Here is a 12,668-nt window from a genome sequence, read left to right as displayed (position 1 = left end):
ACTGCAGCTTGGAGTCAAAAACACATGGAAAGCCAGGTCTGGCTTTGTTAACTCTGAGCAATGGGGACCAAACTCAAGCGCTGGCTCTGTCGCCTGTTCAGGCGATGACACGTGTGGAGGGGCAGCACGGTTTAAAGCTTTGTTGTTATTTTTTCTTCTTTTTTTTTTTTTTTGCTTCTGTTGTTTCTAGCTATCTTTTATCATAATGAAAGGAAGATATTTATAGCACTTGCTCAAAAGGCCTTGGGCCTGCTTGGAGCATCACTGACCTCTTTATTCTGTCTAATTTTGATGCTCCCTACCTCTACCTCAGGGCTTCCTACCTCTTTGCCTTGTGAAAACGTGGAGAGGCGGCGAGCCCTGGCTTCCTCGGTGTGACCGGGAAGCCCACCCGTGGCAAGGCAGTGGCGGGGCAAGGTGCCCGTTACCTGCCACACCAGGGTTCCCCCTTAGGCTCGGGGTGGGGTTGCCCAGCGAGGGGCAGCCGTGCGGGTGGGGGTAGGTTGACCACGGCCACGGCTCCCACTCCACTGGCGGCAGGCGCGGGTGGGAATGGCCCCGCAGCGGCTCTCGGTGCACAGAAGATGCTCGGCTTCCTAATCTCCCCCGCCCAGCCCCGGCTGTTCTATCTTTAACGCTTCCTGTTGGTTAGAGGAGCCGGCTTGAAAATGGTCGTGTTTCCTGGCGGGAGGCACGACGGGCTCTCTCCACCGCGTCGTGACCGTCCCTGCCCCGCCGCCCCACGCACGCTGCCGGCATCGTGAGGGCTCCTGCCTGCCGGGACCCGACCCCAGCCGCGCCCGGGGATGGGGAGGGGGGGGGAGCGGGGAGGGTTTGTGGAAACCTCTCCCACGGCCGCGTCCAGAGCGGGAGGTTGAGGGGAAGGAGTGAAAGGAAGAATAACAGCTCCGGCATTTCCCCCTGCGGGAGGGCGTGCAGGTGGTGGGGAGACAATAGCCACCCCCGCACCCCCAGCCCCGCCGCCCACCGCCACACGGCCCGCACGGCAGGTGCGGCCGGTCCTCATCGCCCCGGCGGCGGATGGGGCTGCGGCTTCTCCCCTTCGCCCCGGGCTCCGCGCACGGCCGGGGCGGGGGGCGCAGCCTCGTCCCAGCCCCGCAGCAGGGACCGGGGGGCGTCCCGGGAGGTGCTCAGCCCCGGTCCCCTCCTCTCCGCCCCGCTCCGGTAGAGATTTCGTTGATTTTCGGCTTCCCGGGCCGGCCGATCCCCCGAGCTATCGAAAACCGCTTCCCGCCGCTTTCTTCAGGACCGCTTTACCTGTGGATGTCCGGAGGAACGGACCCAGGACCCTCCAGCGACCCCCGCCTCTCCCCCCTTCCTCTGCCGGCACCCTCTGGCAATTTGGGGAGGGTTTCAGACGCGTCCCGTCGCCTTGCAAGCGCCGCGTAGGGCACCCCAACCCCCGCACCCGCCCTCCCCCCCGGTCCCCCAGCAGCCGCTCCGTTTGCGGGGCGGCTTTGGTGAAGGCCAGGGGTGTCCCCGTCCCCCCGGGCCCAGAACCTGCCGCGGCCGGGCTGAGGCCCAGCCCCGACGGGGCGCGCAGCCGGTCCCGGCCCCCGAGCCCCGCTGGCTGCCCCGCACTGCTCCGGGGCGGCCAAGGGCCCTTTCGCCGCTTCCCCAGGCCCCTCTCCTCCAGGCTCGGCCCTGACCCCGGCGCTGAGCTCTCACGTCCGCTCACATCCCAAATTTCCCGAGGGCGAGGGGTGCCGGCTCGGTACCCGCTCTGCTCCCCGTCCCCCAGCATCCGCCAGCCCGGCAGGGATGCTCGGCCTCCCCCGGCCCCAGCACGGGAGATGAGACGGGGAGCTCGCCCCAATTTAGCCCTTCAGCGAAAACACAGGGGGAGGAAGGCTGGGGATGGGGCCACTTCTCTCCAAAACATCTCCTCTCGATGTGCTTTATTTACCTTCTCTTGTCCCAAAGCAGCCCACACCCCTTCCCTCTCTCTCAGCATCTCCAACAATTTATTTTGGCTCATTAAATTTAATTAAGAACGGAGTAGGTGTTCCATATTTAATAAAAAAAAAAAAAGAAAAAAAAGGCAAAAAAAAAAAAAGCAGGGGCATAATAACCTCCAAGAGGACTAAAATAAAGAATTGCTATTCAGATGCGGGCAGCCACAGTGCAATTTTTTATTACTCTTTTTTTTTTTTTTTTTTGCAGTGTCTTTTTAAGAGCATCTAAGCACACACACATAAAAAGCTAGAAGGCATGCATTCCGGAGTTATTCCTATGCATATCCCTGCAATAATTTTCCGCTTTCCTTCGATAAAATTGCCAAATAATAATGAATCATTTCATAAATAATGGGTTTAGAAGCTTATCAGGGCAGGCGGGCCACTGCTGGGGTTTTATCTCTCTCGGCCACATTGCAGTAGTGTTCCGCTCTCCATACTAAATAGGAAACTGGACGTGATGTGGAATTAGAGCCTACCCAGCTGAAGCCACCCAACACTTACTACAAATATAGCCGCGATGCGTAGGCCACAAAATGGCTCCACTCACTTTTCCCAATGAAAAGCAAATGGTGAGTAGAGAGGAATCCGGCCCTGCAGCAGGCCGGGGTGGTGGGTGTGGCGGGCTGGGGTTTCGGGGGGCAGCGAGGGGTGCTTGTGGGGCTTCTTGCCCCATGTAAGAGACAGGCGAGGGGGGGGGGAAAACCCCAAGTCTTTTCCGCGGTTGGGTTTTAATCTTTTTTCCTTCTTTGATGCGGGGTGGGTGAGGAGGAGAAGACGCTTTCTCCTTTGAAACTGTGGGGTGCGCTCCTCGGCACCCCCACTCCCCCCAACACCCCCCCCCCTCTCCCCGGGACCCCCGGGCTGCGGCAGCGAGGAGGTGGGTGGGAGCGGCCCCGGGGGAGCCGGGGGAGAAGCGCCCGCCGGGCCCGGCTGCCCCCAGCCTCTCCCCGGGGGGGGACGACCAGGACCCGGCCCGGCCGAGGGCCAGGGCCTGTTCGCTTGTTCCCGGGGGGGTCCTCCCCCCATATACCGCTCCCTTCCGCCCCTCCGCATTGGGGCAATTTCCCTACAAAAAGCCCCCGGGAAAGGTGCGTCTCTGGGCTGGAAATTTCCTGACGATCCGCTGCTGGAAAACAAAAGGATTTTGCGGAGCAGAAACCAGCGGGCGGGGAATTAATCTCCCCCCCCCCTCCATTTTTCTAAACGAAATCACCCCCAAATGAAGGCAAAACGCTGCGGGTATTTTTGCGGTTTTGTGTATTTCGTTTTTTAACGAAAGCGGGAGGACACGCCATCGGGATTATTTCGGTTTTTACGAAGGGGAAAACCTTATTTTTCATTATTTCGTTGGCGGGGCGGGGGGGGGGGGGGGGGAACCGTCCTCGCCTTCCTGTTGATCCGCGGCGGGGGAGCGGGCTCACCCCGCCGGCTGCCCGGCCCCGGCTGTCGCGGCACCTCGGGCCGGAGCGCTGCCGGTAACCGGCCCCTTTAGGAATTAAATTTTCCAGCCTGGCGTGGGACAAACGCCGCCGCCGCTCTTTGCGAGCCCGTCGGGAGAAAAACAACTCCGTCTCCGGCCCCGTCTGGGATTTCCTCCCGGAGAGACTGGGCTTGCAATGTGTCCAAAATACCTCCCAATTCGCCCCAAATATAGGGCTTGGTTTTTGTCCTTCCCCCCCCCCCCCCCCACTGCTTTTTTATCCGTTTATTTTTTCCACGCCAGGCCGTGGCCGCCGCGCGTTGTGGCCCCGTGTGCGAGGCGGCGGCTCCCGGCTGCGTGGCGGGGACGAGCCGCCCGGCGGCGGCGGGGGGGGACCCGGGGGTGGCCGGCTGTCCCCTATCACAGGGGCCGCCCCGGGGTGCCTTCCCCTCCTTCCCTCTCCCCTGCACCCCTCTCTCCACTGGTCTCTGGCAATCCGGGCCCACGAGATCCACCCTCTCCTCTTTTTCTCCCCCCCCCCCCCCTTCTCTTCCTCCCAGGATTTAGCAGTTTTATCCCGATGCGGGTGTCCTTCCTCTCTGTAAAGTCGTAAGTACCTTGAGGTGGGAGGAGTAAATTCAGCCTGACACTGAGAGCGCTTTTGTTGAAACAGGAGAGACTTGCGGTGTCCCTACTTAAATATGACACATGTGAGTAATCTCTTCTTATACAATATCGGAATAGGCAATTAGATTTTTCTTTCTAGAGGGCTGGCGGGGAGGGGGCTGGCGGGAAGGCAGAGAGCTTGTGCTTTAGGTTGGGTGGTTGGTTTGGTTTTTTTTTTTTCCCCAAGAGAGATGGTGAGATATGGCCAAAAAAATGGGGTTTCTCTCGCAATTCAGCCCAGCAGAAACGAAAAAAAAAAAATTACCCAAGGCAAAGGAGCGAGAAGGATGGGGAGGAGACCCCGTGTGTGGCAGCTCTCTGCTCCACGAAGCCCCTTATTTACAGGAGAAAAAAAAACCAAACCAAAACAAACACGAACGAGGGCAGGGAGGGTGCGAGAAACAGCATGGCAATAATCGCGATATCACTGCCTGCCCTCGGCGCGAGGTGTCCTGTCGCGACAGTATTCGTTCTATGAGAGAAGGGGGACAATGATCGTGTGCGGCGGCGGATGGAGGGCTGCTCCGCGCCGGGCCCCTTCCTCCTTCCTGCGGTAGCGAATGCGCGGGGAGACTGACTCCGTAACGGACTGGTTTAGCCCCCTCTCCCCCCAAAAGAGGCTTCAGGTATATTTCGCTGTTTTAAAAATAATAACAAAAAATTAAAATGGGAGGACAAGGCGGTCGCCCGTGGGACTGAGGCCGCTGCCGGCACGCCGAGCCGCGACGGGGTTAGCTCCGCGGGGCGGCAAACACCGCTGAGGTCCCCAAAACGGGGAGAAATTCCCCCAAACGGGAGGGGAAGGGGGGGGGGGGCCTGAGCCTCCTCCCGCCCGGCCGTAATTTGGCTGCATAATGTAACACCCCGCCGCCGCGGCGCGCCGGGTGCTGGCCGAGCCCCTCTCGCTGCAGCAGCCGCCCTGATGGTGTCAGCCCTCCGCGTGTAGCGGCGTAAATCACCGCGGTGCGCCGGGCGCCGCTCGGGCCCCGCTGCGCGGCTGCGGAGGGGGGCCGGCCGCCCCCTGCACGGTGCGTCATGCGGAGCCGGGGCGCTGCACGACGTCACAGCGCCGCACCGTTCCGCGGGGCTCCGTGACGTCACGGCAGGGCCGGGGCGCTCCGTGACGTCACAGCACCGCACGGCTCGACGGCGTGGCCCGGCGTACCCCCGGCCCCCTCTCGCAGCGGTGACGGGGCTCGTCCCGCCGGCAAACTCCAACTGATTTGGGGTGATTAGTGCCTCCCCTGCCCTCCCCCCCTTTTCCCCCCATTTCTCGCCGGCGAAGCCCGAGCCCCGAAGCGCCCCCCCCCCCCCCCCGTCGGGGCGGTGCCCGGGGCGGGGTACCCCCCCGCCCCCCGCCGGGGCCGCCCCTCACCGCTGCCTCTCTCCGCAGGACGATGGACAGGCCGCCCGCCCCGCCGCCCCCCAGTGACCCCCGCGATGCCCGCCCCCCCCGGCGGCACGACTCGGAAGCGGAGACCACGAGCGAGCCGGAGAGCAGCCGCGGGGGCATGGAGGCGCCGGCGGACCCCCAGCTGCTGCTCAACGGGGCGTCCAAGGAGGCGGGCCGGCCCTCCCCCGGGCCCCCCGCCGCCCCCGTGCCCGTCATCGAGCTGGTGCGCCGGGGGGGCTCCCTGGACATAAAAAGCCGGGAGGCGGCGGGGGAGGCGATGCAGAGAGCGCCGGGCGCCGAGCCGTGCCGCGCCGCCGAGGCCGCCTGCGAGGCCCGCATGGTGCAGCTGAGCCCCCCCGCGCTCCCGCTGCAGCCCCCCGGCAGGGCCATGCTCTACAACCTGGGCCAGCCGCTGGCCACCATCAACAGGTCCGTGTCTCCGTCTCCCACCCCCATCCCCCGGCGGGGCTCCCTCGGAGCAGGTCCCCGAGGGGTGCCCCGCTCGGCTGCGGGGCTCGGTACCGGGGAAGGAGGGAGGGGGGCGGCAGCAGCAGCATCCCTTCCGCCGCGCGGGGCTCGGCGCTTAGTCATCGCGGGTTTGTATGCAACTTTGCAAAGGAAGAAAGGGGGAAAAAAAAAAAAAAAACCGAAACGAAAAACTGTCGTTCCTGGGGGGGGGGAAGTCACGGTAGAAATGCCCCAGGCAGAGCAAAGGGGTCCGTCAGTAAGCGCGGTACTTGTCGAGAGCTGGTTTAGATCCTCGGAGCTACCCGGGCTCTCTCTGTCCTGCAAATAAGCGCAAGGGACAGAAAACGCTCTCGCAGGGGCAGAGCGCAGCCCGCCTGTGCGGGGACGGACCCCCCGCGCCCCGCTGCCGTCTCCTCTCCCGGGGGAGGCTGCGGTGCGGACCCGGCCCGGGTGGGCGTCCGTGCCCGCCGGCTGGGGGGCAGAAGGGCGCGGGGAGGGGGGGTGGGTTTTGCCCCGGAGCCGCTAGTCTGGGTGCCCCACGCCGCCCGCATCCCCCTGCCCACGCAGGGCTGGCGTCCCTCGGTGCGTGTCCCCGGGCGGCCGCGTGTCGTGTCGCGTCGCCGCACGACCCCGGGCTCGGCTTCGTGAGCCGTGAGCTCCCTCCGAGGTCACGGAGCAGCTCGGCTTCCCACCGGCCCCGAGCCGCCCCCGGCGCGCTTCCCCCCCCGCGGGGGCCGGGCCATGCCGGGGGGGATGCCGGGGTGTCCTCACGGCCTCTCTGCCTTTCGTTTGCAGCGGGTTTTTCGGCGAACCGGACTCCTTCTCCATGTACGGCGGCAACCGGGTGAAGAGGAGACCCTCTCCCTACGAGATGGAGATCACCGACGGTGAGAGCGTTTCGCCCCGGCGCTGGCTCTTGAGGGGCTCCCCATCTGTTGAAGGGGGCAAGTTGCTGAGCGGTGCCACACGCTGGGATTAAAACCCGAAATCGTAAAAGGCGAATGGGATGCCTGTGGTGGCAGGGTAGCTCCCCCCGCTGCGGGTCTGTACAGCAGAGCCCAGATCTGTCCCGACTAATGACCGGCAGCGTGCTCGGTGGATTTGCTTTCACGCAGCAAACCAGTTCAGCGTATGGTTAATTACATCCCTGTTCTGCAAATTGCTTAGGGATTAAATCCGAAGGAAGCCACTAAATTTAAGTCTTTGTTGAAGTGCAGGGGCTGGATCAGGGCCACTGCAGTGACATGCTGTGTTTGCAAACCTTTTCAGCCAGGAGACGTTCCTAACGCAGACCACAGCCTTGGGCAGAAAGATCCCACCGCCTTTAAACGGCCGAGAAGCAAAGGGCTAAACCTGTGCTAAGGTCTGCAGGGTCACAGCGGGATTGTGGCTGGTCCCTTTGCCAGCTTGTCTACGGCTCGATTCAGTATATATCCACAGCCTGCTGCAGTCTGCCGTGGAGAAATATCCCGTGTCTGGTCTTGTGGCAGAGCCTGGGAGCAGATGTGGAGGGTGACAGTCTGGTGTCCGAGCAGAGATCCCAGGTGCGGGGATCCCTGTCGGACTGGCAGGATAATTTCAAAGAAAAGAAGGCAGGGAGAAGGCAGGGCAGGATCCCGCTGCCTGCTCCCGGGCAGCCGGCGTGGGTTGCAGGAGGCTGCGTGCAGGCGGCAGCGCTGCCCACGCAAAGGGGTGTTTGCAAGAGCAATTTGCACGTGGAAGGCTGACACGTTTATCTGCAGAGTTAACAGCCCGTGCAAATGAGAGCCATTGAAATGTGTTTCCTCTTTAGCAATTGTAAACACTGTATTTCAATCGCCAGACGATTAATTTTCCTTCTGTCTAGCTAGCTGTCCCTTTCCTTCTACCCGGCTAATCTAAAATCCGATCAAATCATAATCCACATCGCTCTAATGTAATACAGTCCGAAATGATGGGCCCAGGGCATTATCTGCCTTCATCAGTCCCTCTCTCCCCACTCTCTGCCCTCCTCCGTCTGCCTGGGCCTTTCAGACCGCAGCCCCGTGGGGCAGGGGTTGTCTCAGCCCCCGGCACAAGGTCTTTTTGTCTGGGTTTCCATTCAGAGGCTTAGTGGCTACGGTGAAAAGTCCATCAAATCACAGTGTCTGACTGAAGCTTTTGACTTGCTGTTAAATTAGATATTAAGGATTACAGAGATATTTGGTTGTAACCAAGTTTTTGGATATGTGCTTTAACGCAGGTGTAGAGATTGGGCCCAATCCTGCAGGTTCTGGCTTATGTGAATTTCCAGGACTGGTCTCAGAATTTTTTGGGGGAAAAAACAGGTACCAGATGATGCTGTCTAACCAGGAGCAATTTGTAGGGATGTGCATCCCATGCTGAGGCATCTGTGTGGTCTGCCGGGCTTTGCTCATCGCTCTGACTGTCACCTGCCAGGTGACATCTGGAGCATGCCGGAGCTTCGCTCCTGTGGGTCCTCAGCCCTTGGGAGGTGCAGAAGGGCAGGAGAGTCTTGCCGGGCGCTTGGTGTTTGGTTTCCTCTGTAAGGAAACGAGTGGCAGGTTTTTTGCAACTATTTCTTTCTTCATTGTTGGGAAAGTTTGGTGCCTTGAATACCTTCTTAAAAAATAGATATAAATGGAGATAAAAATGTAAAACAGTATCTGCAAGGATATTCTGGAACTTTGGAAGCTCTTCTTTTTATTAGTTTTCCTCAGATCTCTAATTACAATTTAAAAAGCATCAGTCAATGAATTGGAACAAAATCCAGGCAAAAATTCTCAGCCGACTGCTTGAATTAATTATGAGGCAAGTTTCTTTATGAGAAATAAATCTCTTCTATTATAACACAGCTATGGGGCATTTTAAATTTCTCCATTGCTTGACATGCTTTGGCCAAAACCTGATCTCTTTCTAAAAGATATGTTTAATTCTGTTGATACAGGAATCAAAAATATGAGTGGTGTCAGAATTTGTGTTATATACTGGAGCTTGGTTTGGGTGCCCCTGGATGAAAATGAACAGGTCTTTTTTCTGATTTCTGACCTATTTGTGAATAGATGCCTTTTAGTCAGCAACTTTCAGTGAATAGAGATGCATGTTTGAAGCCTGTGAAGACTGGAAGTCTCTTGAGATTTTTTTTGGAAAATAAACAGTATCCAAGTTTTTTTTTCCTCATACCCTTATGGGAGTAAAAAGGTTTTAAGCTGCATCTCCTTCTGGACTCGAGGCTGGTTGCTTTGTCTTGTCTGGAAAGAGCATTTAAGTGTTGAAACCGTTGTATTATTGTAGCAGGTTGTAGCACATTCTCCACTGCCTTACTAGCAGTGCTGGGCAGCCTGGTGTTGTTGAGGTCCCCTTGGTCCCCATCACCTTCCCCACGACCTCATGGCACAGTGGGCTGTGCACAGCAGGGACAAGAAACCTTCCCTTTCCATGAGCTCTTGCACATTAATTCATATGAAGGGAATTAATTATATGTGCTGTTTGGGAGTGGAAAATTGCCTTTATTAAAGCATCAGACCAGGGTCTTAGAGGTCGGAGATGAGTTTCTCATTCTGACATCCCCCAGCTTATCCCAGGGGCTCTTTGCAATTTTGGGGGACTCCCTGCTCCTGAGCGCGCTGTGAGGAGAAGCAAGTTGTATGGCTGCTCGCACGCTGGAGAAGCCGGTAGCTTTAATCTGGCTGCCTGGGAGTGTGTCCCCATGCAAACCCTGCGGTGGGGGGTATTTTGTGCGATGTGCTGGGCTGAAGGGGCTCAGTTTCCCCTGAAGGGAGGAAAGTGTGATGGTGTTTAATCAGCTGGAACGTGGGATTCCTCTTCTTGTGTCGTGCCAGGTGGGATCTGTCAAGCTGCAGCCTGACTAGGATGCCTCAAAAATCACATCTGTTCGGGTGCTCAGCCACAGTCAAAGCAGCCATGAGTTTTGCTATATAAGAATAATGATGTTTAAATGCCCCCCAGGATGCTGGTGTCACTGGATGATAGCAGAGCTATGGCTTAAACGGCTCACCACGGCCAGGGACTTGCTCCCACCAGGAGGGAGTAGTTAGGCAAGTGTCTCAGAGTGGGGGCTACAGGGGAGAGATGGTGCGGATGGGAATATCCACAGCCTGTAATTTGGGGTACGACTCACCGATGTGGTATCTGCAAGTCTTTGCTTCATACTTTGTTATGGTTTTCACTGTATGTGATGCTTCCCATCCTATGGGGGTTTCTGCCATCATCATTCTCCCATAGTTTCATGAGATCGCTGTGTGCTTCCGCTGTTGGTGTCTCCTGGACGTGAGGATGGAAAGGGTGTAATAATAAAAGCATCTTAATGGTAGTGTCTCCTTACATGAACTGGTTTCCACGGACCCAAGGACCTGCAGTCCTGATTTACAGCGTTGCTACACCTGCAGCACGGTACTTCTGGGCAGATGTGCTTTTGGGTCTCTCCTAGCACAGAGACAATGTCTCGCTCGTGCCAACGGGAGTTGCCCTGATGATCTCGAAGGAGAATTGATGCGTTTTGTGCGTCCATCCTGTGTAACATGCTCTATCAGGAATACGGCTGTAAAATCACAGGGATTTAACTGGAGTTCGCAGGTAACTGAGCCAAATGGACACCTCTAGCAATTTAGAGTCCCTTCTCCAGTTACTGTCAGATAGGGAGTCTTTGCCATGATGTGCAGAGAGAGCAGGGAGTCCTCAGGTCAGCTGTGAAACTGCTTCATCCTCCATGCGTGATCAGCCTTCCAGCAAGGACGCTGCTTTCACTCTGTGTGTCTCATTGCTACCCGTCCTCATTGCTACGGGGTGAATCCGGCCACCCCATTTCATATAAACCACCCAGAGGGCTGGTGGCAGTCCTACAGTCTTTATCAGCTCTAGATCCTGCCTACATCAGGGAAGATCTCTGGATCTTAGAGTTGTCAAAGCCTCTGCTCAAGCTAATTACCTCCTGTCACAATGGTATGTCCTTAAGACGTTTTTGGGATAGAAAATAAAACCATCTAGTGAGATAAACTTTTAATAGGACCTTTGTTGCTGAGATACCCTAAAAATATAGCAGCCTTCTGCAGATGTGTCACGGCCTGAGCATTCCTCCTTGGAGAGGTAAATTTAGGCGTCTCAGGAGACATCTAAAAAGACGCAACTCTATTTTTCCTTTCCAGTGGCTTGAACAGAAGTTACGGCTACCTCAGCTTGTCAGGTTAGCTTCCAGTTAGCTGGAAACTCCTGTTTCACTGCCTTGCTGATGTGACTAAAATAAATCGGTTCATTTGGGAAACGGTGACCTATTGAGCAAAGTAATAAATGACCTGTTACGCCCCGCTCCTAATTCTGCATGGTTGCAATTGCAGGTCCTCATACGAAAGTGGTTCGTCGCATTTTTACCAATAGCCGGGAGAGGTGGAGACAGCAGAATGTCAACGGAGCCTTTGCGGAGCTTCGCAAGCTCATCCCCACCCACCCGCCCGACAAAAAACTGAGCAAGAATGAGATTTTGCGCCTGGCTATGAAATACATCAACTTCCTGGCCAAGCTGCTCAACGACCAGGAGGAAGAAGGAAACCAAAGGGGCAAAGTGAACAAAGACTCTGGGATAGTCCAGGAAGACCTCCTGCAGGACATGTTGTCTCCTAACTCTAGCTGTGGAAGTTCTTTAGACGGAGCAGCAAGCCCGGACAGCTTCACGGAAGAGCATGAAACACTAGATTCAAAGCACACGCGGAACCTGCACCACGCCATTCTCCCTGTAGAAGGCAACACGCAGCGGTGATGACCTTCCGCATCGCTCCTGAAGCAGCAAGGGGGGAGGCGAGACCCGAGCGTGCGGATGCTGGAACTTGTGCCCGTGGGATTTGTGACTCTGCCTTTCCCCGGGGGCTCGGGCTCCCTGTCCTCCCCAGCCCGGGACGGAGCGGCCGGCGCGTTGGCCGAGGACAAGACCAAACCAGATGGACATTCAGTATTTAGGTACGTGATCGTACAAAGAAGAAAAGCATTGAAGTCATCTTCATTGTACATACTGCTTATGATGTGACTCTGCAGAGGGGAAGGAGACGCGGCCAGCACCTCTCCAGCATTTAGGGGGTTTTCAGACCATTTGACGACTGACCGTCGCTTTTTAAACAGTCACTGGTTGAGACATGGAACTCCTCTTTCACTGCTGGTGGAGGCCACCAACGCTTTCCAGCTCCACGTGGTGCTGGAGACTGCTGAAACCGGCCAGCGCTGCAGCATTTCTCCAGCCTGTGGCATATACAACTGGTCCGAGCAGGAGCTGGGGCCACGTGTTCCTGTTGTCCGAGAGCTTTTGACTGTATCTTTTTAAAGAGGTGAAAAAATACCCTCAGCAAAAGAACTATTAAAAGGATTAAGACTTTTTCTTTTTCTCTCCTTTTTTTTTTTCCTTTCTTCCTTTCCCTTCTACCTAACTTTGGATTGTTTGGGGTTGTTGTATTTATGACGTGGGATTACTTCTGTTTAACGCTGTCATGCAGTATCCACTGAACGAAAAGGTACATAGGTGTTTTCTGCTGCCCTCCCAGTCCCTGATTTTTCTGCTGGTAACGCTCAGCAGGTGAGCTCCAAGCCTGTTGTGGTCTCCTAGAGTTTTCCCAGCTGTGTCTGTAGGGCCAGAGCTTCTCTCAAGGAAGATCAATTTCAGAATTGGTAAGGGAAAAAAAAATATTTGCTAGTGAAGCATCCCCTTGGACTGGGGGAATTTTAAATTCAAAAAGCAACAAAAAGGCAAAAGGAGTCGATG

The 12,668-nt window shown here is 56.9% G+C and overlaps 1 protein-coding gene across 3 annotated transcripts; it reads left to right on the top strand.

Moving 5' to 3' along the window:
- The first annotated feature begins 2,444 nt into the window (after positions 1-2,444).
- Positions 2,445-12,288, top strand: TAL1 (TAL bHLH transcription factor 1, erythroid differentiation factor). Of its 3 annotated transcripts, none has more exons than XM_050900838.1 (5): positions 2,445-2,548; positions 3,960-4,109; positions 5,459-5,887; positions 6,722-6,813; positions 11,260-12,288. In XM_050900838.1, coding segments are annotated over exons 2-5 (942 nt in total). In that variant the 5' UTR covers positions 2,445-2,548; positions 3,960-4,107; the 3' UTR covers positions 11,679-12,288. The 3 variants fall into 3 exon arrangements, with proteins under 3 accessions (XP_050756795.1, XP_050756794.1, XP_050756796.1); XM_050900839.1 differs by lacking the exon at positions 2,445-2,548 and adding an exon at positions 4,336-4,691 and having other exon boundaries at positions 4,099-4,109; XM_050900837.1 differs by lacking the exon at positions 3,960-4,109.
- The last annotated feature ends 380 nt before the right edge of the window (positions 12,289-12,668 follow it).

The sequence above is a fragment of the Gymnogyps californianus genome, chromosome 8, assembly GCF_018139145.2.
Source record: "Gymnogyps californianus isolate 813 chromosome 8, ASM1813914v2, whole genome shotgun sequence".
NCBI classification, from domain to species: domain Eukaryota; kingdom Metazoa; phylum Chordata; class Aves; order Accipitriformes; family Cathartidae; genus Gymnogyps; species Gymnogyps californianus.
The sequence above is the reverse complement of the archived record's forward strand: the minus strand, read 5'-3'. Positions and strand labels throughout refer to the sequence as shown.